The sequence below is a fragment of the Acanthaster planci genome, linkage group LG14 (assembly GCF_054643075.1).
Source record: "Acanthaster planci isolate LZ-2023a linkage group LG14, COTS_SCS, whole genome shotgun sequence".
NCBI classification, from domain to species: Eukaryota; Metazoa; Echinodermata; class Asteroidea; order Valvatida; family Acanthasteridae; genus Acanthaster; species Acanthaster planci.
Genome location: NC_141790.1, coordinates 664,248 through 689,515, shown reverse-complemented (window position 1 = coordinate 689,515; position 25,268 = coordinate 664,248). Strand labels below are relative to the sequence as shown.

Genomic DNA, 25,268 nt, shown 5'->3' with positions numbered 1-25,268 from the left:
CTCCCCTGCCTTGCAGTTTAGCGCCCTCTACTTTGACAGTTTGTCCATATACTGCTGTCGAATGCTCTGCTCCTTCTTGGTAAGAGTTATAACCCCGCCACCTGTAAATGCTGGATCCCTCACCGTTTATCATAATATAATTCTGCGCATGAAGGAATGTATGCTTATTTGAGTGTATACTTACGTTGATGGCTTTGCCGAAATGTGTTTAACCATCTTATAAATAAATTCACTAGTTTGATAATTTGCTTCCTGCTACTACCTTAGCACAGTCAAACATGTGTCACCTTGACAGTGTTTAATATATGAGAAGGGACTGGCGTAAAGATTTGACATCGGTTTTTCCTGGTGCACTTCCCTGTCAAGGAACATAGATTTTAAAAATACCAAGAATGATGTGCAGGTGAGTGCAGAATAAAAAGACTGCAGTTTCAGAATACACCCCTCGCTTTCAATTCTGTACAGTTATGCCGCCCTCTGTGTTGTCGCTGGGTGTAGTTGCTACAGAGGACTGTACCTCAGACTTCACGCAAGTAGCATGCGGGGTGTGGAGACGGTATTTGGTGTATAGCAGTTCCAGTCGGTTGCTATTTTAAATTTGTTCATCCCATTTTGGAAAGGAATCGTAAAAATGAATAATCATGTGATGGATTTTCCCATGTTAAAGTTGGAAGCTGTTCAATGTAAAATAAAGACTGTTGCCAATCACTCACCTCTCTGTTTCCAGGGATTTCCCAGACTGATTCCCTACGATTAGCAGTTGATTTATATCAAGGAAGTTGCTGCCAATAGCAAGTAGGAAAGGAAACTTTCTCTCTATATCCCGATTTGATGCAGCAACAGCGAGGGATTAGCGATTCATGTCGTGTGTCAAAATGTAACTTATGTTATGTGTTTCCAAGCTCGCTATGAATTATGACCAAATGCAGTCGTTTCCATTGGCATTGATTGCTGTTCTAACTGCACAAACATGTTTACGGAAACCAGGCTTTAACGAGCCAAATAGGACTATAATGTTTTTTATTTATATAGCACACGAACTTTGACACTAAATATAGCTTGCGGGAATGAAATGAAAATTTTGGGGGTTTACCCTATGCCATAATTCAACGAATGTCGTTCCGCCGAGTGAATAGAGATTTTTTCGCGTCTGAGCACTTTTTCATGCGGTTTTTGTCTCCTTGTCTCGAAATCATGGCCTCCAAACGTGATTATTTCGAGAAGCCATTTTAATTTCAAAAGGTACTGCACAGCCAAGGAATGTAACTTCCGCCTCGCTATTTGTTCAGACACAACATTGTGGTTTGCCAGCCGTCAAACCTTCTGACCTTGTGCAAAATTCTATTTAAAAACACTTTCCCAATAGGACCCTGCAAAAGGGTTTCAGCTTGCAGCCAAACGCAAGCCTGGAGTCAAGTAAGTTCATCGTTTTTGGTAGATAGCCGGCCGTTTTGAGAAACCTTTGACGCACGTATACTTCAGCATTACAACTGCCCGTCACAACGGGACTTCTTCCTCGGAAATAAATACATCGAGACTCCATAGGTATGTAGCCTTCGCATTTTTAGTCGTTTTCTGCTTTCTTTCGAAGCAGCAGGATGGTATTCGTTGTGGTTCAATGCTGGCAAATGCTCAATGATATCTTAAAATAGGCAATGAATCACTGGCATTCGGTTCAAAAGCTACGTTTCTGAGTATAAACGGCTTCAGAGTGATCTTGAATGCACTTGTCAGCTTAGAGAGGTGATGGCAAATTGCAAACAAGAGACTTTGCGTGTTACGAACACTTACGGCGTTCTCGATTGGTGCCAATGAACTTAGAATTGTGTACAGTGGCTACATTAGAGCAAATCTTGAAAAAATATGCATATGTTTTTGGCACTCTTGGCCAAGTAACAGTATTATCAGAGGCCATTCAAAAAGCGCTTGTACAATCGTCCTGGGTAATAGGTGTAGTTTAAATTTGGAAGGAGGTTAGAGCACTGGTATAATTTTACTCAAGGGCTATAAACAAATTCCTGCACTTGTTCCCTTGTCCCACCAACTCGATGGAAAGTCAAAGCAGGTGCCCTAGATCTAACAATAAAGATTTACCAGCTCCCAGCAAGAACCACCAAAAAAGTCCAGTTCCCCTTTCACTGACCTTTCTAAATAAGTGGGCGATCTCGATATTACAAACTTTTGAAAACTCCATTTTAACTTTGTCCGTTTTTGTCACTTGAATTTTATTTGTTTTGTTCTTTCTTATGGTTTAAATTTTCAGTTTATTTTAATTTCTGTTTGGGCCACACTTTTGATTTGGCTGCAGGGCCACGATTGTGTGAAATAAATAAACATAAACATGAAACAAACCTTTTCCTTCCATTTGCCTGTGGGCAATTGCACGCTTTTCACTTTGGACAGAAAATTCCGTTGTAGATTTATACAAATGACTGAAGAATTTAAGCAAGGTATCCTGTGAGCACCGAAAACTAGTTTCATCGCAAAACTTTTAGAATCGAATTGAAAATTTTACAATTGAATTTTCTTTCCGAATTTCCCCTGCACATAATTTCTCTGTGGTGTCCTTTTTCACTCCGCTGATCCCTTTGAGGACACACGCAATTCGTTTTGAAATACTAAGTACTTATGTCTTCTATGAAACCAAGAATATTACAAATGTAGCCGTGGCACAATGGCTTATCGGGTCGATGAAAACCCGACAAGAGAAGACAACGATATCTGTTCAAATGTAAAGTTTTTGATAATTATCATTCATTAAACATTTCTTGTAATAAATGAAATTAAGGCTTCCTAAAAGTCGCACGAAAAACTTTGCCCTCAGTTGAAAACTGAAGAAGTTGAGTTCGGCCTGTGGACTTTTCCTGTTACAAAGGGCAGTGCGCATGTGTTTTGACGGAACTTTGTGATTTTTTATTTTAAAGCATGAGCGCTTGAATACAAAGCTGTATCAGGGACATGGGTAAAAGAAATTCTCTTCTCCTTGAGCTAACTCGTACGTACGACTTGTATGTCGTACGTACGACGTCTATCTCGTACGTACGACTTTTATCCCGTACGTACGACTTCTATCCCTTACGTACGACTTATAAATCATAACTCATACGTACAACTTATATCTCGTACATACAACTTATATCTCGTACGTACGACTTATGAATCATAACTCGTAAGATCGACTTATATGCCCTTAGTACGACTTATATATCGTTCGTACGACTTATACGTCGTACGTACGACATACAAGTCGTACGTACGAGTTTAAGCTCAAGGAGGAGAGAATTTCTTTTTTAATTATGTCCCTATACAGCTTCGTACTTGAACACTAACATGAGTGAGCACATAACCATTCAGCTGTGGTAAAGAAAGCCATTGAGTGCAAGTTTCAGGCATCGTTATCCTCCACCGTCTTATTCTCCATGTTTTGGGTTATAGTTTAGTAAACAATATCAGTTTTTAAAAAAGACAAATTTAAAACTGGAGGCTTTTAATGGTGTTCATAAAACGTTCCATATTAGGCTGGAAAAAGCAAGTTCCAACAGGAATACAGTATAAAGCCAGCACACACGAAGTGCCCGCCACAGGTCAATGTTGCTGCACAGTTGATCCTAACAAGTTGTCAATATGGAATTGGAACCAAGGTGTTTTTTTTTTGAAACTCAAAACTAAAACTGAGAGAAATAAAATAAAGGCAGTGGATATTTTGCTGTCGCCGGCAAAAGTTCCAAAGAGATATTCTGCCTGAAGCCTTGTTCCGATTTGTCCATATTTATGATGTCACCGTTGCCCGCAATACCCGTCGATGCTTTTTAACCAGCCTGGTAATAACGACGACACAAGAGGAACTGGGTCATTCCATGAGGTTGGGGCACAATTTGTGATGGTGTCCTTGTTACATGGGTAAGTTTTACCACCTGTCATGGCCTGTAGAGTAGGTCAGTTACTCTGTAAAAAATAACACAAACATCTGTATTCAGCATTCCAAGATAACAACGTCAATTTGGGATCCCCATGCAGGGAAATAGCTCTTCATTTGTACGGAACCCATGTAATAATGGACACTGTCACAAATTGTGCCACAACCTCATGGAATGACCCAACTTTCCTTCAGAATATAAAGTCACTGACATTGGTGCCTGACTCAAAGTGTATTCTCACGTGATCAATCTCGACCTCAGAGTCCCCTAAAATGGCACACCAGAAGTTTGTGATGGAAAACTTCCAATTTCCTGACATGGCGCAATTCAAAAAATTCCGAAAAACTTTTATTACATTTAAGAAGTTCTTCAATATCAATAAGTTCTACACAAATCATTAGTTTTGCTCACATAACAAATTCAAGTCTGAAGACAAATTATTCCGTTTATTTTAGCGCATTTAAAAAGTTCATTTTGCACGAGAAAAAAATGAAAAACTGGCCCGAAAATTTCATTGGAAACTCGAAAAAGAAACAGGAATTCGAGATTTGTGCACTGGAATTTTGGAGCTTGATCAAATTTCACTTATAATGAAAATATTGCTTTTACCACAGGCGAAAAATAAGAGGGCCACGCTAGAGGCCGCGCGATGTTAGAGTAGAACGTGCATCAAGGTGACGTCATAACTATGGACCAGTCACCACGGCGTTAACGGCAGAATCTTGTTTTGGAACAGTTGCCAGCGAAAGGCAAAATATCTACTGCCTAAAATAAAATTTCATGAAAGATTAATTTCATTTACATGTACAATGAAAAAAGGAAAGGAGCCCTGAAAGTTAAAATGGTCTGGCACTTACTTCAATTGACAGAATCAGACAGGATACATTGTAGTAGATAGATTCAGGGAACATGATTAAAAAAATGGCTCCCCCAACAAAGTCTATTGTGAATAGCTAAAAGTTCACCTCAGGGTTGAACTGGCCCCTGGGTGAAATAAACTCGGATAGTCAATAAGCTCAACCAAGGGGTTATTTTGAATACGCCCGATAAAATCCGGGGTTTCTGAAAACAGGATGATAGAATTCAAAGGGAACCCCCTTGGGCAAAAAAAAGTCTGCCTAGCTGGCAGCACCATCACAAATAGTTTGCAAAAAATGAGGTGCTCAGGCACTCCAGAGTTCATGTTTAGTGTTATTAAGGCCCATTTGCAAAAGAATGAGCTTTGTATGTCGTCTCTCTTGTCCTTTCTGCGCAGGAAATGAATGTATGAAAAAATGTCTTAAAGTAAGAGCTGGCTTATAGCAGTCACGGAAGGTATTGTGCTTTGGGCTTACAAAATGCTACCTTTTTTGGTTGAAAGTTTTGCTATCTTTTGTTGTACAACCTATTTTGGAAAAGTTTCAGAATATTTTGAGAGGTACAGCTTATCGTCAACTTGAAAAACAGAGCTCAGCTCCAGCGCTTACTAGTGCTTTGAAATAAGTGCTGGTGAATGCCTTGCCAAGGCCCGGCAGGCTTCAAAAGAAACAAACGACATTATTCCCAACTATTTGTAGCGTGATCAGTGAAAGCAAGGTTGAAGCGACTGGATCATCTAGTTGACCATTTTGGAAACAAGGCAGGGGATAGGCTTATTTTCGTAGCGTATACCATTAGTCTCGAACTGATCTCATGAAGAGTAGACCTACTAATTTCTTTGGTAATTAGCTTTCAAAGAATCCATGCAGGTAGTTTTTGGTGATCGTTTGTTAAGTTGAACCCTTTTAATGTGAACTGAGATTGGAAGGGGTTTTGTTTTAACATCACGATGTGCCGTTCGCCAACTTCCCGAAACACGGCAATTTCCCAGATTTTCAGTTTCTCCAGGTTTACTACCAACTGTTACAGCTACTACCTGCATAAGCAAGTTCTCTTTGATCACGGGACATCATGAAATTGTTGATCTTTTATGTTGTGCCCATCGCCCAACTGGCTTGGTATTTACAGCAAGCACAGTTAAGTAGATTTGCTCATTTTTTTTAAAATTCTTTCCGTGTTGTAACCATGATTACTGCAAGTGTGAGATTATCTACTAAGGCCAAAAAAAGGTCTCCAGTTTCTGGTCAGCGCGCGCAAAATAAAGAAGTTTTTATTTGTTATAAAACGATGTCTTAAAGCTGCCAAACTTGTTTAATTAACTGGAATCTTAGTACTGTGTAATTTTAACGTGTTTTTGATAGGGTACGGTTGAGTAATATGCGCAGTAAAGGAGTCCCTGTAGATCCCCATACATTTTAGTTGGGCATTCTTTTTCAGTATCTTTATTTCTGTATTATAAATTTACATCTGGGAACCAGACAAGCGAGGTGGTCTTATCTCTTGTGTATATGTACAAGCTCAAAATGCTTTAAAACAGTAAAAGTGCGGTGGGCAGTCTATTTTAGTGTTGGTAGCGGCCGGAGTTACGAGCAGATGCAGTCGCGATGGACATCGCGCGTTATCGTACAGCAGTTCTATAAAAAAAGTGAGGGGGAAAAAGTCGCTTCGCTGCACCACTTTTGAAGCCAACTCCTGACCAGAAACCGCAGACCTTTTAAAGCCTGACAAACCGTTTCGCAATGCGGTCTCCTGACCCCGAAATTTGAGCTGCAGAAATTTCGGTCCTTTATTTCTGATTTAGCTTCATGACGGCCAGGTATTAATTAAAGCAAGTACAGTGGCTAAGCAATGGAAGTGGGCAACATTGTGGATGCAAAGTGTGCACATTAAGTCAAACGTTCTTAGAATGGTCTAACTTTCGTTTTACCTAATGTATAATCGATAACTAAATTGGCAAGTGTTTGACTCTTTTATGCGTTTATTTTGAATTAGCTGCACCACCTGCTCATACAGTTGCCTTCAACGTTACACAACGGGCTGTTGGTTTTGGTCTAGATGTTCCATGTACAGGTGAGTTTTGGAGAGCCTGAAGTGAGTGTTGGAAGAGGGTTTTTATATGCAACAACCCCCCTTCGGTCGTGGATGCGCGCGCAGCGTATTTGTGTTGGCGCCGGTCGTCACCCGCAGCCTCAGACAGCATTCGAATTTTTTTTTTCCAAGCTACAATCCTGGATAAAGTTGTCTGGACAGGTGTCAGTAGCCATAGCTTTTGCAAGACCCCCACTCCCTTGTTGTTATCTCTAGCTGGAGCGTAGACCGCGCATGGAAAATTGAGAGGTAGGCCGCCGGCCAGTTGCCCGGGATTGTCTGAATTGGTTCGTAGTTGTGCACATAAGATGTCATTTTGTGTGTGCTTTCTTTCTATGTTCTGTTGAATAGAAGGTAAATTTTGGATAAATTGTACAAGTAAGAGAAAAGGGCAGATTAACATCAATTTTGCATTATTGTATGTGCACAATCACGAATCTTTTCCAGGAGTTTGTCGTATCTGATGCACCATGGCATTTCGGCCCATAACTGTCCAAAATTGATGCGTTTCTGGATTTGAAAGGCCCATTCTGGGACAGAAACAACTTTTCTTCTTGCTTCGTCATTCCGTTGTTGGCTCGAAAAAGGAAACGTTGATCTATCAAAAAACCCAAAAGAAAAGATGTGAGAGACTCAAATTCTTCAATGATGTGTTGTGGCTCATCGTTGTCACTGTGTTATGTATATCGCGCGCACTCGCTCCCTTTGTGAGGACATGCTACGCGCTCTGTTCGGCGAAGGCAAAACAAATGCAATCATTACACTTTTGTCTTTGTGCAGCGTAGATAATTCCTAAACATTTTATGCACTATTAGCTCAGGGTCCCTAACACTCTCAAGGCTTGTTGCCACTTTGAGTTGACAAAGTTGAGTTCTGGAGTCCTTATTCTATCGTCCTATCGACGATATCCAGGAATGTAAAGTTGTCAGGCCCTCCCCGCATACACATAATAGGCACGTATAAACTCAGACATGTAGGTCCAGTCTTCCTCAGCTTTTTTATCTTACTCCTCGAGTTGTGACCAGTGGTGTATATGTCTGTACGTGTGCAGGGTGGTAATGCCTTCTCTAAATGCGTGCTCTTTCATTTCCCCAAGTAAAAAAACAGCACCAACAACATATTAGGCATCTTGTCTCCCCCCTCCCACCCCCGTCCCCGCTGGATACACTGACGATTTTGACGTTCCACTGTGGTCTACTAACCAATGTTGTGGTACTCGAAACTGGTCTTGGTCTCGAGACCAGTCTCGAGACCAATTTGAAGGTGGTCTTGGTCTCGAACATGCTGGTCTTGGTCTCGGATCACTGGTCTTGGTCTTGGTCTTGATCTCGTGCCTCCTATTGTCGGAATTCCGTGCTAGCGTTTTTGGCACAACGTATGCCGTCGCGTGCCTTTGCCTTGGTGGTGCGTAAGTCGTTGATGTCATGATTACCAGAAAGTCTTTTCCGGCTATCATGTCTGGCAATTCGGCAATCATACATTATGCATTCACCACCACAAGGAATAAAATGTCAAAACGGGAAGCAAAACAGCATCAGCGATAAGGAAGAAACACAAAGTCTGCCTTCATTGAACACGTGCGCTGCCATCACCCCGTGGAGTACGTACATGTACGTGTGCCAGGCTACTTCTAGGAATGATCTTTCAGTCCTCATGGCATGTTTTTAAAATTTTTAAAGAATCTAAATTTGAGGCTTAAATGTTTAAACAATCAAAACTGTTTCGTTGTTGTTGTTTGTTTTGTTTTTGGGGGGATTGTTTGTTTTTTAGGTTTGGAATGTGGTGCCATATTTGCATTGCAGTCCCTAGTTTGAAATGAAAATAGGCCTAAATTAGTTTAATTTAATCATTTTAAAATGAATTGAGCTAATATGCATAAATCATGAAGTGCCGTTATTTTTTGTTCTTAATTTTTATTTAGGCCCCATTATTTTTATACTTGGTGCATGGAAATGTTTTTCCTACTTTAAGATATTTTTGTTTTTCAAACTCACCTACTTGCCCAAAGTCCATGTAAATCCTCGGACTGTCTCCTTGTGAACCTTGTCATAACATTTAACACAAATTCATTATATGCATGTGCTGCCTGCCATACCGGGCAAAAATTTAAACTCTCAAGTGTTTATGAATGAGAAGTAAAAGCAGTTGGAAAGGAAATCTTATTTTAATTTTATTGTAGCTTCAGGTTACATTGATTGCATGCAAAATGCATCTCGCGACATTCAGAACAGGTCAAAAAGTAAACACATCATTGAAGAATTCAAACTGCAAAGTAACAACAAAAACAATGCTAAATTCCGGGGAAATTCTGTCTAACTAACGCATGCATATCGTTCTGTAGTTTATGGCCCATCTTCACAATTTTATGTCAATGTACAGAGACGATTTCTATCCATTTATTTACGAATGTGGTCTTGGCCTTGGTCTCAGACGGCTGGTCTCGGTCTTGGTCTCGGTCTCGGGTTTCTGTTTCTGGCCTGGTCTTGGTCTTGGTCTCGGACTGCCTGGTCTTGACTACAACTCTGCTACTAACCAGGGCCCGTTTTCGGCTATTTCCCAGCCCGCCGTTGCTGACCTAGTCTTGGTTCCAAGACCTTCGGGTAGTTATTCGGGTAGTTACATGAACGACACACATATAGTACACTGTTAGAGGGCACTATCACCACACGAATCGTTATCGCAGGAAGGTCTTTGATATTTTGTTTTCATATCTTATGTTTTTCATAACTTTCCCTCGACTTTCCAAGGGAGCCAATCAACAGCTTCGTTTAAGCCTTGTATTGAAATTATTCACATAAGTTCATGACGTCACTCAACCAAGAAGAATCAAACAAAAATGGCGTCCCGATCTCGAGGTCCGAAATTTTCCGCAGAAAATGCCATCCTTTAAAACAACTTTCCATAGTCCGCTTTTCGTTGAAAATTTACCCTATAAATTTGCAGGTTTGGGGAAAAATAGACCAAAATCGCAGTGCTTAAACGAGCGTGGACATCATACATCGTGGCAAAAGTTGAAAATGGCTCTCTTTTTTTGGGGTTATATGCGCTCATGGCAACTTTTTGGATGCTGCCCCGTGCTATAGAAGGATATTTGATGAATGCTTAGCTATGAGCATCTGTAAAAATATGTTCACTCTGACATTGGCCGATGCTTATATAAGAAAACATAGTTTTTGAACATGAAGCATGTTGGAAGTCATTTACGTAACTCCCGCCGATCATAAGCCACGTGATATGAAGAACGGATATCCAACATTTATTGCCATCTGTTGCAGCCCAAGACCTTGCAAAATATCCAAGACCTTCCTGTGATAACGATTCATGAGGTGATAGCGCCCAATACATATACATGTACATGCATGTATGTACAGTACGTATGATGGTTTGTGTCGTGGAACACCTAGAAGGTCTTGGAACAAGACTATCGACCTTCAATCTGGCCACACGCGTCTCTGCACTCCAATGGCTGAATAAAAAGTTGAATTCATTTGGCCTGCGATATCTCGTGGTCTGTGTGAGAATTTCCAGCACTTTCTGTCAAACGTGAAAGAAGCACAAGTGTGTAAACAGGGTGTAAGTGTCACCTTTCTTTGTCATCAGATCCAGTACTTGTTACCGGTGCTGCCAAGGTTGGTCTGGAAGCACCGCCAGTGGCTGCTCAACGCGTAAGTCATATTTCAGCAATTGTCGAGGAAGTGTCTTCCAGTCATAGACCAACTGGTCAACTGTACAAACTGGCCCTCGGTACAAAAAGTGAAAGAATAATTCACATGTCCCTCGCAGTCATCAAAACACCAGATGATAATACGTGTACTACTAAATACTAAATGAAGATACAATGTGGAAAATCTCTGACGTTAAAAACAACACGTTTTGGTGTTATCAGGTGACCACACCCAAATGTGTGAGTGTAACACGGCTGGTGTTACTTCATACACCTACAAGTGTTACGATGTACTGGGTCTTAAAACTAACACTGGTGAAAAGTGTTGAGATGTTCCTCTGGTAACACTGGGTTTTGTTGCAGTGAACCCTTTTTCAAAATCAATGGGACAAAATGTCTCGCTTTCAATGAGACAAAAAGTAAAACTGAAAACCAACCGAAAGATGATATTTCTACAAACTTTGGCCGAACATAGAAGTTGTAGGCCAAACGAGAGTGATCTATACCTTTTTGGACAAAAGGGTTCATGGAAAGAACCATTCTCATGTGATTCCGTTTCTGTGTTCTGCCAAACAGCCATTTGCTCTCCATCCTGCACCAACGGAGGGCGCTGCACGGCACCAGACTACTGCAGCAATTGCAACCGAGGGTTTTATTCCCCGCATTGTAGCAGTTAAGAAAATCGATATCATTCTGAACGGAATGCCACTTTGTTATAAAGAAGTTGGTCTTACTTTGTAGAAACAATTTGGAGCCAACGTGGGTTTCTAACTTCAAGAGTATGTCGTTTTGCTTTGTTCTTTACGTAAGGTACATTGGGTACAGTCTTGTCTTTATGTTTCTTTGCAAAGCAGTGACAGGTATGCTAGTTCAACTACGGTAAAAGCAGACAGTTTTAGATTTAGCACTTACATTTTCTAAAAGCAAAACGAAATTTGTCAGCATGCTTTGGAGGTTAACGGGTAAAACGTTTTTCCTCATTTTCAAATTTATTGTACCGCAAACAGAAGTTTATGAAGTAGCTCAGCCGGGAGTAAGTGTGCCCTTGTGGATTGTTTGCCCCCGGTTGTAAAACGTATACACACAGTGTGGCATCATTTTTTCGCTTGCCTAAATCCGAAAGAAAACAAAAAATAAATAATTCCACTTGAAAGATTCCTGGCTTACTGTGTTTGCCCCTAGGGTGTTCTGCTATTTCCAACTGTCTGGACGTGTACTGCAACTCCGCAACCGACCAAAGATGCGGTGCATGTGATGGAGACTATGGCACCCAATTCGGCTCAGCCTACAAGTTGTCAGCGGACCAACGACGCTGCATAAGTGAGTTGGCACCAAGCAAAGCACTGCTTTGTGCGTCACAGTTCTGTATCTGACAAATATAAAACTGTGAACTACAGTGTTGAAACTACTGCGCTTTAGCAAAGAATGTAATTGTAAATCACAATTAAGATTTGAACGTACGCCAGACTGGTTTTCCGTATAAGTTTGAAATTATGCCAATCATTGTGAAACCTGCAGTGACAATTGGTCATTGTGAGCCAACGTCCCCCATTATGTGCCAATTAATTGAGTTGGTTCAACATCATGCCCAGAACTGCGTGTCTTTGTAAATGGGGGATATGCCATTGCAAATGGATAACGGCTCTGTAATATTTAGGCCATCTTTACGTGACATGTCTTGGCCAAGTAATGTTTGCACCTTCGTGTTACTATCAACATTTCTGTCCTTCAGTTTTGTCTCGTGCCTCCCAAAATTGACGGTGCATGATTCCGCGCATTCTGAAGCAGTGGCATATCAAGCGGGGAGGAGCTGCTCCCAAGACCTGTTTGCCGGTTTATTTAATGGAAAGGGCCAGTATTAATTACAAGTGGTACTACCATTTGGGGGGGGGGGAATGATGATTCCTTTTTAAAATTATATCAGATAAAAATTCCTTGGTGGAGACTCATTTTCAGAAATAAATAACCAGCTTCAACCAATGACAATCTTCTTTTCCTTGTTTTATGACTTGCGTGTAAAGCAAGATTATAGACCTGTGCCTGCATATAAATTGCTACTTAAACGTGTGCAGGTGCGCATGACACAGGGGCATGCCTCAGAGGCATGTCCAAGTCAATATAAGTCTAAATTTTGAGGCTGAATTTCACGTGCAGAAGCTTACTTAAGGGCAATATCCTTGCTGTGGTGATGTAGCTGTGTCACATGGTGATCTCCTTCGCTTCAGAGCAATGTTCATGGAGAACTAACAGCAACGCCTGCTACCCCGGATCCTGTACAAACGGCCTGTGTACCTGTAAGAGTGGATTCTCGGGAACTGACTGCAGAACTCGTGAGTAAATGATTACTGATAACTGATTTTAGTAGCCCAACAAGATCTGCCAACTTTCACATTAACTTCTTTTCTGTTCTCCCTGACAATCATAACCTGGGCGGTGCTACTTAAACCTCCGAAAACAAGTGACTACGAGTCAGAGACCGACCATATCCGAGTACCGCGGAAGCCTCATAAAGGGGACAACAACGGTGGAATCGCCCACCGTGCAGGGGAGCACGACCACGGTATACACCGACGTCACCAACTTCACGTCCATCCGGGTTCTGTGGACAACCTCGTACCAACCGACTGGGCTGCCGGAATTGCCTCCGTACATCCAACGCGTTAACCTAGGCATTGTCTCTGCGGGGGTTACGGTGTATGCACACCGTAAGTATTTACTTCTTACTCGCTCATGGATTGCCTTCGCCCTAAAAACAGCCGTATTTCACTCTTTAGAAGCGACATCGTTCTTCCCTAAAAACATATTCTTTCCCGCTAGTCTGCAGTTTTTTTTGTGTTTTTTTGTTGTGTTTTTTTTTTTTTTTTTTTTTTAGTTTTGTTTTTTTAACCCGTTGTATAATCTATCAATGTTTATGACTCCGATTCTCCTCCTAAACTGACTACAGTGGCTCGAGGTCAATTATTGCACATCGGCTCCCGTAGTTGCTCGTCCGCCGGCTCGCCCAGTAACCCTGCCTCAAACCTTGTCGTCTGTGAGGCCAACTTCGACATCGACTACAGCTCGTGGTCTCCAAGCACAGGCGACGTGTGCGTATACTTTTCACATTAAAATTTTCCAAAAATGGTTATTCGAGACTTTAAATAACTCAGATCAAATTCGTGGGTTTCGGACAAAGAGGGTCAAAAAGACAGCTTTGACATGTCGAGGGTAACATTGTTAACATTGTTGGCTGGCGTGAGGGGGGAATGGCGTATAAAAAATGGCCATATATCGGGCATATCAGTCTGAAATTGAACTCCAGATGCTGAAATGAACACCCTAGGATGTGACAGTTGTATAAGAACGTCTTGAAAAGAGTGCCTTGGTGTGCAAGTGGTACAGGAATGGTCAATTTGTTATTCCTGCCAAGTGGCAGATCTTCCTTTCAAAGTTGAAACTCGTTTGAATCACTTCCCAAGTGGTGAGGCTGCTTTGTAGAATGAGGTAAGACATCGCTTGTCACTGAAAGTTAGTGTAGTATGGTCATAAGCCAGGTGCTCATCACGCCGATAAATGTAGCTTGAAATCAATTTAGTGCAGTACATAACATGGCGCACCAGAAACCCAGCATCAGTAAGAAATATCGTAGAGTATTTACACTTCACTCATCAATATCCACAAGCAGCAAGGAGACTAAAATATTAATGTGACGAGATTTATCGAAGCATACAGGTAGTTATGAAAGTGTCGTAAACAGGTGCAGTTAATATCAAGGAAATAAACATGTGCTTGGCTGGCCTTAATCGTGCGTTTAAGACCGGCTCAGGAGAATGGACGCCACTAATGCCCGAGCTGCATTTATAAATACCGTTTTAGTCAGAGAGTCAAAAGAAGGCAATGTACAACAAATTTCCAAGGATTTTGTTTTAGAATTTTACTTTCCTTTTCCCGAACACCCCCGTCCATTTATGATGTATTCCTTGTGTAGGTAGACCACAAGAGTCTCCTTATATGGACTTGAACGTGCGTGGCGTGATCTGCGTGCCACGGCACACACAGACTCTTGACCAGTAGGAATGGATTAAACTCTCTCGGATTTAGGTGCCAGCACGTTTTACGCGGGTCTTATCAGATCTAAGCGGGCATTATCAAATGTTACGTTGCGCGTTGTTGAACAGGGAAAGCGTCTGAGGTATTTATGAATGCATATTTCAGTTTGAGATATACCGTGTACTCCTCGAGCGGCGGACACATGAAGCTTTTCAACAGAGACAGCAACTCCAATATCCTCACACGGTACTACAGCAGCAGGCAAACATCGGCGACGGCAACGTTCACCTTTGCCTTGGACGGGCCGTCCCATTGTGTGGGCACCACGTCATGTCGAAACTCAATGCTGTCCGTGGAGAGCAATGTAGTGACTGAGGTATAATTATTTACGGCAGGCCAAGGCGCCTTAGGCGTACTTTGCTTAGTTATTAAGTATAGCTGAAAACAGACAACGAATGTATTTATTGCTGGTACCAAAATGTTAAGTCAGTCAGAAGTTTAATATTTACGCCATAAGCTATCACGATAAACAGCACAACTGGCAAAGGCATTTTGTCGCTATCCGTCTCTAGTGAATCGCAAAATAATACAAATCAACTTTCATTGTGTTCTTATTTCAATTGGCTTTATTATAGATATTTTTCATCTTCATGTTAATATTCGGTAATCTGCTGTTGATAGTCATATGTATTATATACGGTCTTTGTGGTATGATCTGCCTATATGGCTTACTGGTAAGGTTTATTTTACGTATTTGTAAAGCTAACAGTCGTTGCCTACAGAACTGCTCACTGCGTTCATCTCTGTCTCACGATTACCTTAAAAGCCCAATATAACAATCACGTGGGATGACTGGACTGACAGCCACGCTGGTATCAAGGAATACAACCTAGAAGTGCGACACCTGTCGGGTACCAGTGGTGACGAGATGACCGAAATATTGGTCAATCCCCCGGTTTACGGGGGCGTGTCTGAGAGTGGACAGATGGTCACCCTTCCAAGTGCCGGTATGAAAAAGGCCCGTAGATTGTACCAAAAGCTTAGCAATTAAGACTACACGTCCCTGAAATTATGATCTACTTTTGAAATTTCAGACGAAGGCTACATCACCTTATGTGATATTTCCCTGTGATAACATGGCCTGAACAGGTTGATCCTGTGAGCAGTGCACATAACATAACTGAATTTTGTGGCAAGACTGTTCAACCCCTTTTACGTTTACTCGTGTTTATGTTCATTTCAAAAAGGCTCGGAAGAAAATGTTATGCTGTTTGGGCTTAGGACTCAAATAAGCATTGTGTTCACGCATGTTGTCAGACTGACGAGTGAACAGGCTTTAAATACAGCCAAATCGTATGTCAGAATGGTCAGTGAAATCCTACCCGTGTAGTTTCATTAACATAAGATGTTATGGTTTCTATGTCACTTTCTACTTCATCCTTTTAATATCGGTCAATTGTAATTCTTAGCCCCTTTGGAACATAGTATAGTTGGGCACTGCCATAAGTGATGGTCCAATCGCCAGCTGTAAGATATTCAGTAGCACTGATTACACTTTGCGACTGTGGCTCATACACAATACCTCCCCCAGGTGTATATTCCGTTGTACTCTCCGTGGTCGACAACGTGGCCAACGTTCGGCGCAGCCGGCGTTTTGTGTTTTTCGATGATGACCAGAACGACGTTGTCGTCGAGCCCGTCTCCTCTATGCGCCTCCTGTCCGCTGACGGAGTGACAGAATACAAATGGCTGACTGTGTCCGATTGGGCGCCTTCGCAGGCCCCCTTGGTACGGCTCGACTGGCAGGGTCACTTTGTCAACTCAAAGCATGTCAGCCAAGGCCTTCTCAAGCCCATAGGTCCGTATACCAACGGTACAATAGACGCTGGTGAGTACAGACTTCAGGTATTTTCATGGGCGTAAATCCCTGGGGGTGGTTGTATATATCCCCCACTTTTTAGATGGGGATGGGCTATTTAATCATCCATATACACACTTTTTTGAGTGTGAACAAAAAGCGTAGCGGATTTTGAAGAATTTTCAGACTTCCAATGACTGCATTCAATATCAATCAAAAAGGGAGGATTATAAAAATCCGTAAATATGCCATTCTGACAACATATTACAGATGCATTTCAATATCATGGACATTGACCTCTATGTAGTCCTATGGCGTCATCCCCTGTACCGCTTTTTACATTTTCTTGGCAGGGTAAATCATCTCCCTCCCACCCTCCTTTCCCCATCCCCCCCCCCCATTTCCCACACAAATTGACGCCAATGGAATCATTTCCAGAGGTTTGGCAACTGTAGCAAAAAACACACGAGTGTCCGGGCACTGGGTACTTTATTGGTAAATTTCTTGCTGGCAGATTATGACCAGTACTTTGGTCAGCGTGGCCGTGAAGCCATCCCCAACGCCGGAGGAGTGACGGAGTTCCGTGTATTGTTCGACATCGACCAGACCGGCGGTACTACCATTGTCGAACCGAGTATTGACATCTCTGATACCTGGCTTAATGTGGGCACAGACACAAACCTGATCTATACCAATCAGACATCTGTACGAGATGGCGATTCCATTCGGTTTTGGGTGGAAGCAAGGGACCTTGCCGGCCACTTTTCGAGAGACAACTTGCTGATCCACGTCGATTCATCCCCACCGGTTATCGAAGACGTAGGGCTGGTGGTCGACCTCAACAGCGTAAGGTATAAACGCACAGGTGCTCGAACTGCTTTCCGTATGGTTAAACTAAACACTTCTGCTGCTTTTATCATGAGACAGGCCAAACAAGACTCCTCTTTCACCTCACTGTGGTGCTCAGGTACGAAAGCCCATAGTTAATAAATAGCATACGGTGGCACAGTGATATACTTATTTGTCGAAAAATTTGCTTAGTCGGTTTTTTGTTTGTCGAAATTTTGACATAGATGTTGGGCTTTTCGATGTTGGGCTTTTCGATGTTAAGGTTTTGTGTAAGGGATGGATCATTAATGTCAAACTAGAATGTCTTTCTATGAATATTCACAGCGTCAAATTTCGGACCTTTGACAAACACAGCGGTCTGCTCGCTGTCGAATGGCGACTTTTTGAGAACCAAACCAGTACGGTCTCAAGTTTTGGCAATGAAACGGTGACTATTGTCAACATGACTGAGGTAAGAGGAAAATCGTCTTTTGGACATTTCTTCTCAAAATATATTCAAGCCATCACAGACGTATTAAGACCTGATGATTTCCACTTGCCAGAATTATAGCACATCTAACCAGGAATTAAAATAAAATGCAATGTTACCAGAGCTCACCGGACAGACCATTAAAAAAATACACAAAACCACACAACAAAACATGTTTTAATCCAGCGGCTCTAAAAGGTTTCGTTAAGGCTCGATTGTTGAGTTTGGGATAGGATGAGGATAGGCATTAGGGTTAACCTGTGAGGTCAAGGGTTACCATTAGTATTACAGTGTATTATAACTGTTTGTTTCGAATTTTGTTTTACCTCATTATTTTTTCGGTTTCGTTTTATCAGAATAATGCCTCGTGCAGCACCACAGACTGCGTGTGTACCCCCCTTGGCGATTGTTACGCCACGGCGTACCGGTTCATGCCAACAGTTCCTTCCATTGTTCACGACCTAAATTTCGTCATCAAACTAACCGTCACAAACCAGGCAGGACTTGTAACAAACGAGACGGTAAAGGTGTGTTTGGACAAACACAAGGAGCATTGAGTTCATGCTATAAGACACTTTTATCTGGATACTATGCAACCTTACAGCGGATGTACTACCAGCCTGCATGTATGTTGAGTCTTACGTGTTACCTGGGAACGTTGTAGTATTTCCCACAATCTCTTAGACACTATTTACCATTAAAAAGGTTACCGGTATTCTACAATGTCCATGAACAACACAACTCGAGGTTAAACCTTTCACGCTCCCAACGCACATATGCAACATCCTTTAGGAGAATATGATCATTTTATCAAAAGTCCTCTTTCCATTTTCCACGTTGAAGTGTAGAAGAAAGTTTTAAACGCCAATGCCTGGTCGCTAGTAGGCTGTTAGCCAATGTGCAGTCGACCCATATTATATTGTATCAAAGTTTGTGCTGTTGAAACCTTTTTCTCTCATACCTAGTTATCAGTTACAACAGAGAATGTAGAAAAGTATTCCGAGTCGCTTGTGTCCATCACCAACGACACTTCTTCCATTGACGAAAATTCTGTGGTCTCCGCGGCAGATTTACTGGACAGCATCGTCGGCGTTCAAGACACCTCTCCAGAGGTAAGTCTGTCAGTAATGTCTGGACGTCGCTGTCAGTGACTTCTGGGACGAAGGTTTAATTAAAAGAGAACCCCGGTTTTAAAGATGTTAGTTTGGTGGAACGGATATCAATATATTTTAGAAAAGTTCTGTTCCATTTTCTCTTTTGTTAGGTAACGGAAAATGTTGTAAAGACAGTCAACAACCTGCTTCAGGTAGACGAAGGCCGGCTTGGCACAGCAGACGAGGTCGCCAACTCCTCGTCTCGCATCGTCAAGTCTCTTGGCCGGCAAATCTCCAACGCTCTCGCGGCTGGCCAGAACGTCAGCCTGGTGACCAGTAACCTCGCTGTCGAAGCGAGGACCTTTCGGCCCAGCACCCTGGAGCGCGGCGTGGGGTTTGCAGCCGTTAAAGGGGAGAAGGGGACCAGCTACTTTGACGAAGACGCAGTGAATGTCTACGAGTCTGGGCAAGAGGTTCCTGTGGCAGAAGCTGCAGTATCAATTCAGCTTCCAGCAGATATAGTCAACAAATCTTCTGACGGTAAAGCGCTACCTTGTAAATGCTTGTCTTTGCTGCCAGAGACTCTTACATTCTTCAAATGATATATCAAAGGCTCTGACTTTTTCTGCACTCAATACAATCTTGACCTTTTTTTCAATACATCATTATTCAAGAAGCACGTTAACGCTTAGAAAGTTGCTTCTGAAATTATTCCCTAATGTGCTTCTGAAACTGTAGGCTACCTGTGGATCGTTCCTGCCAACACGTCCTTTTTGTTTATTCTCTGAGAGTCCACGTTTGCTCTCTAATTTGACTTGTACATACAATTTAAAGATGTTTTAAGTTACGTAACTCAGGAATTACCTTCAATTTATTCTTTCGCTGTAAAACCAGATGACTCCATCCCCGTGAGTTTTGTCGTGTACCAGAGCAGCAAGCTATTTCGTTCGGGGCGTACCAGCAACTCGTCATCCACTCTCCCGGCTAGTTTCATTGACAGTCGAGTCATCGCTGCTAATGTAGAAGGGAGGCGAATCACCAATCTTCCACCAGACGCACCTGTGGTCATTGCTTTCCTCCAAGACAAGGTGGGATGTTACGGAAATACGTAAAGGCCAAAGAATGAACTCAATGGTGTTGTTTGTAGGGGGAAAGTGAAGAAGGATAGACCTATACGAAATGGGCGACTGAAGCATGACCTATACATTAATTTTCCATTTTCTTGTCCGAAAGCTAATGAGCATTCCCGATCGGCAGACCACTGAGTGTGTGTTCTGGGACTTCGACCTCCGCGCCGGCATCGGGGAGTGGTCGTCGGAAGGCTGCCGAGAGAGCTCCCCGGTCGGTGGAAGAACTGTCTGTCACTGCAGTCACGCGACTAACTTTGCTGTGCTCGTGGTAAGGTTCACTTGTCAACTGGTAAAAAAACTCTGCGTTATGCTTTTCTTGTGCTGTCTTCTGGAAATATTATGTTGAATTTCTTTTTGATTTCTTTTGAATTCTGTCAGAATTCTTCCACACCACTAAAATGAACTCGTAAGAATCCGAAATTAAATTAAATATGAGGCGTTCTTTCAATATGTAACCACGAGCGAAGCATGTGCGTAAAATCGTGTCCGTGTTCCTTATTTAAACATTTTTGTGGTCAATTGATCTCAACTCAGAACATTCATGGTCCCAAACATACCAGCTTCGCCTTAGACGTTTTCAGCAAGATCGGCTCAAGTCTATCCATTGCAGGCCTCAGCATCACCATTGCACTGTACCTCGCCATAAGGTAAAAAGGCTTGGCCACTGCTTACGAAATTCTGTCAAATGAAAAGTAGTCATGGGTATGAGGAGACGCTGACGGGGAGTGATAACGTGTCTTGCCCAGGACATATGCATCATGCCGAACTCACAGGCTGAATTCGAGCCACTTCATAAAGGTTATTTGCAGTCACTGACTTGTCTCTGACAGATCCCTGAGAACCTTGGAAGCCAGCCGCATCCTCATCAGTTTCTGCTGCTCCTTGCTCCTCCTCTACCTGGTCTTCCTGGCCGGCATCGAGCAGACGTCTTCCCGCAGCGGCTGCATCGCCGCTGCCGTCTTGATGCACTACTTCGCCCTGACCTCCATGGCCTGGATGGGTGTGGAGGCCGCCAACCTATATCTGAAGCTGGTCAAGGTCTTCAATTCTGATGTGTCGCATTTCTTCATCAAGGCGTCTCTCGTCGCCTGGGGTAGGTGACGACATCAAAACCTTGCCTGGCTGATTGAAATGGAATCCCAAAGACAAGCTGCGATGCAAGCGATAATAATCCCTCACTTCAGCTTCATGAATAATGTCTTTCTGATTTCTTGAATGCTGAGCAGATCCATTAACTTAGATTGTTTGTTGCATATACCACAGGATTACCAGCTGTCGTCATCGTTATCATACTTGCGGTGGACTACAGAGTGTACGATAGCGAAGACAGGTTTGTATACAAGTACTTACAAGTTTCCACAAAGGGGTCCGCAATAATTTCTGTCCCTAACAGTCGTCAAATGATTTCCATTGAGTTTACAAGAAAAATTAACTCGAATTTAATTTGCTTGTTTATAACAAGAAACTTTGATATGGATGCATCGGGCAAGGTAGACTGTCATCCTGTCGGTAGATTAATAAGCTGTCTTGTCAGACTCACTTCTCTAGTTCTTTTGTAGACCCTCAAAAAATAGGAAAGCGTCAGTTGACAAGTTTCTGTTTCAGTGCAACCGTACTGCACTTTGTTCACGAGTAAACCCTTCCTCAGGGGCCAATAAAAGGATTTGGCGGGCCGCCTTGTTTCCGTGGGACATGCACATCAATGAAACAGACAGTGCATGCGTCAATTTTAGCGAAGTGCAAATGTCAACCAGCGACGACAACTTTAAAGAGCCTATCGTTGAAGTCTTGCATTGCACACTCTTTTGTAAACATGCACGCAGCTCGCATAGTGTGAAGAAAATTTTGGGATCTCCTCTAATGCTGATGTTCATTGTCATTCTTATCAGATGTTTTCTGAAGCCCGGTACCGCTTTCTACGTTGGCCAGCTTTTAATAATTGGCCTCGTCTTCCTTTTCAACCTCGTCGTCTTTGCACTCGTTTTTCGAAAGTTGACATGTGTCGCCGGCCGCGTCAAGGGCTCGCCAGGCGAAAGCAACCGAGACATGGTCGCCAGACGCTTGAAGGCAATGGTCTCGGTCGCAGTGCTGCTGGGGTTGACCTGGGTCTTCGGTCTGCTCTCCGTCTGGGGCACCGCCAGTTTTGCGTTTCAGGTCCTGTTCTGCATCTGTAATTCCCTGCAGGGCCTCTTCGTCTTCCTGCTCTTCGTCGTGCGGCAGGAGAAGGTTTCGGAAGGCTTGGGCAACCTGAGGCGTGGCTGGCGAGAGAGGCCGTTGGATAGGTCTACGGCCAACAGCAGGCTGACGGCCAGCAAGACATCGGTCATCATCACAAAATGGTCCAGAAAAAATGATTCTGTCAATTCTGACGGGCACGAGAACATAGCAGTGGCAACCTTCGAGGATGCCGCCCATCCGCAGCTAACACCACCATCAGGTCAAGGACATACTGAGGCTGCTCCGGGCCACAACAAAACTGACACGCCGACAACCAAGGAAGGATCCGACGCACCTGCTAATTAAAGCTACCCATGCCCCAATACGAAGCCACGATTGGTCAAATTTGATCTTGGGATGTGACTCTACTGATGTAGCACCTTCGCCTCGTGCGGTGGCCGGTGGGGCGAGACCTAAAGATACTACAATACCGATGGTAAAGGCTGTAAACAAATGCCCCCCCCCCACTATACTCTCAAGATTATGGCGATAAAGCATATAAAAACGGAGATTAAATGATGAAGCAGCTCACTATATTCTCACTGTGAGATATTGTTTTGTATCAAATTCTCCCTTAATTTAACCCCTAACAACGTAAACTAGGCCTATTCCGAGCATTCCTTTCATTTCAAAAAGTCCAGGCCTTTTTTTTTTTTTAAAGTGCATCCACGGAGGTAAAAGAATCTGGCCCTGAACTGGGACTAGTTTGTTTACCCTCTCTTGAAAGTTAGACTCCCAATGAGGAGTTGTCACCTGGCAGAAACTTTTGATATTTTGTCTAATTATCGTTCCCTTCTAAAAAGCCATATGCTAAACGGTAGACTCTGCTCACAGGAAGGATTTTCACGTTCAACTAATCAAAAGCTACTCTAGCATGCCAGCATGCTCTACTATGAAGTAAAGAGAATCCATAAGCCCCCTCCCATCCCCCTTAATAAAGAACAACTATGCTGCTGTGTTAGAGAAAGGTAGGGTTTGAATATATGAAAATCAAAACTATAGAACAGTGAAAACTGTACAACGATGAAACTCAACCACCGCTTAAGAAAATACTGGATACAGAAATTGCAGGACCATGAACTGTGAAGCCTGTGAGGTAATCAAACTATGCGTAAATGAGACTTTACGATAATGAAACCGTATGAAAATGAACTATGAAATACCAACAATCGTAGGAGATGGAGAACACGACCACTGTTTACTCACAGAACACTTAAGTTGCGTAGATGACGGGTTACACCTTGTTTTTGTTCAATCTGCTCGCCGCATTTTCCACAGCAAAAACTGATAAGTTTTCTCGAGTTTGCTCTCTGGCGCGTTTGAGATTGGCAAAAAACATGGTAACTCATTATTTAGACTGGTCGTGTTTTACAAGAACCTATATGTTTACATCGTACACAGAATGATGAAACTTATCTGAAACTCAGTCATTGTGGTATCCGGTTTAAAAGTAGAATTTTAAAATAAAATGCGTAGATCTGTGTAGCCTCACACTTTGTGAGGATATTGAAGAAGAAAAGTACTTCACAGTGCTCTGCATAATACAGACGTTTCTAATAAAAAGCGCCATTTTGAAAAATAATACACATCAGTTGTAGTTAGTTCAAATACATGTTTAAAAACAAATTACTGATTTTTCAAATATGCTGTAAGAACGTTGTACCCATAATGTGTTATTTAAAGTGTTAACAGTAATACGCGAGAAATATCCTATGAACATATAAATTTTCAATCTAATTTTGAAATGATTCATCAACCGTTATGCTCAGACTTTAAACTGTAAACGTTACCAGTGTTAGAGCGAACAGCGTATAACGATAAAAATGAAATCGACGACAAAAGGTTGAATTGATTGTCATTTCAATACAAGCTTGTGACTCTAAACAGAGCTCTCCGTTGTGATGTATCACTCATTCTGTTAAAACATTAAAATTAAAAAATGTATGTTTCTATTGAATTCCACTATGTGAGATTCTTGCTTAACAAAGATCTATATGAAAAACTTAAAAGTGGACTTGGAAATTTTGTGTTTTATTTTTTCAAGTTGTGTCACAAGTAGTCTTTGTGAATATTGCATGGAGCAGAAGGTACTTGGATAAAAAAAATATCTGCCTAATTCCTAATTGTTACTCGGATATGTAAATGTTATATGTTAAATGGGAAAGGCTTGTATAACAAACTATGAAGGGGGTTCTGGCGATTTGCAACTCTTTTTGTTGGGTTGGGTAACAATATTCTTGTTTTGCGTTGAGCATAAAGTGTAAAAGCTACTCCTTAATCTAATTTTAGGTTAAAAAGATTTTTACTCAGATCTTAAAATGCCACGCGAAATGCTACGTAGGCTTATACAACAAAGTCAAAAGAAACCCGTGCAATTTGAAACTCATTTGTCAAGTTGGGTTACAAATATAATTTACGAGTATTAGGTTGACAACATATTACTCAGATTGCTATGTGGTGTGAAATTAGTGATTTCAAATTCTGTTACGCAGATGTAAAGATATTCATCTCCGACATCACTAGTACAAACCCAATGGAATTGGATATAGCAACATACAACTTGTCGGTTGGTTCTGGAGTTGGTTTATTTGCCGATTGGTTAGTTGGTTATGATATAGGTTAGGCTTCAGATCTCAGATGGATCTAACTATCCCGTCAACAGAAGGGTTTAATAAGCTATGACCCTTGGATTGAGATACGTATAATACGAGTTTGGTTCTAACAAGTATCCCAAGACACTCTTGCAAATAAAGTTCGCTTAAAGCTTGTGAAAAGTACACAGTGCCTCCTTCTGTCTGCTGGTGTGTGTCAACAAGACAGTTCACAACAGGCTAGCGAGAGCAGTAGACTAGTAGCAGCGACTTGGGTTATTTTTCCCCAAGCGTTTAATAAGAACATTCGGTGCAGGGTCCGGTCGGATTCAAATTCAAAGACAACTTCTGCAAAAAATGTCTTTTCCATTGAAAACGTGTGGTATTTAGGTTTTGGAAATCGTGAAAAAGACAGCCTGACAAAACAGGAAATTTCCTAGGCGTTAGAATTAACAAGCATTTGGAAAGGGTTGCCTCGACTTGTGAATTGTTAGTCCGTACAAA

At 42.1% G+C, this 25,268-nt stretch overlaps 2 protein-coding genes across 7 annotated transcripts in view; both read left to right on the top strand.

The window, feature by feature from the left end:
• The window catches only part of LOC110977920 (uncharacterized), a 53,401-nt gene that overhangs the window by 10,263 nt on the left and 17,870 nt on the right, over positions 1 to 25,268 (top strand). The gene's annotated exons all lie outside the window — the stretch shown is intronic.
• On the top strand, positions 1,187 to 24,950 carry LOC110977874 (uncharacterized). Of its 6 annotated transcripts, none has more exons than XM_022232388.2 (23): positions 1,187 to 1,545; positions 5,805 to 5,911; positions 6,768 to 6,845; positions 10,464 to 10,528; positions 11,104 to 11,199; positions 11,710 to 11,847; positions 12,753 to 12,857; positions 12,987 to 13,232; positions 13,472 to 13,613; positions 14,722 to 14,932; positions 15,383 to 15,563; positions 16,148 to 16,444; positions 16,929 to 17,265; positions 17,588 to 17,714; positions 18,089 to 18,259; positions 18,698 to 18,844; positions 18,997 to 19,366; positions 19,721 to 19,914; positions 20,060 to 20,224; positions 20,491 to 20,603; positions 20,787 to 21,049; positions 21,220 to 21,286; positions 21,846 to 24,950. In XM_022232388.2, exons 2-23 carry the CDS (start codon positions 5,847 to 5,849, stop codon positions 22,477 to 22,479), a joined length of 4,212 nt encoding a protein of 1,403 aa, XP_022088080.2. In that variant the 5' UTR covers positions 1,187 to 1,545; positions 5,805 to 5,846; the 3' UTR covers positions 22,480 to 24,950. The 6 variants fall into 6 exon arrangements, with proteins under 6 accessions (XP_022088080.2, XP_087002023.1, XP_022088078.2 ...); XM_087145897.1 differs by having other exon boundaries at positions 5,775 to 5,911; XM_022232386.2 differs by having other exon boundaries at positions 5,767 to 5,911.

What these genes read in the sequence shown, in the direction of transcription:
- LOC110977874 (XM_022232388.2), top strand. Translation starts at nt 5,847, where the DNA reads ATGAAATTGTTGATCTTTTATGTTGTGCCCATCGCCCAACTGGCTTGG. An exon ending in GGTTACGGTGTATGCACACC is followed by an intron (nt 13,233 to 13,471) that starts GTAAGTATTTAC and finishes AACTGACTACAG; the next exon opens with TGGCTCGAGGTCAATTATTG. An exon ending in TAACAAACGAGACGGTAAAG is followed by an intron (nt 18,260 to 18,697) that starts GTGTGTTTGGAC and finishes TCTCATACCTAG; the next exon opens with TTATCAGTTACAACAGAGAA.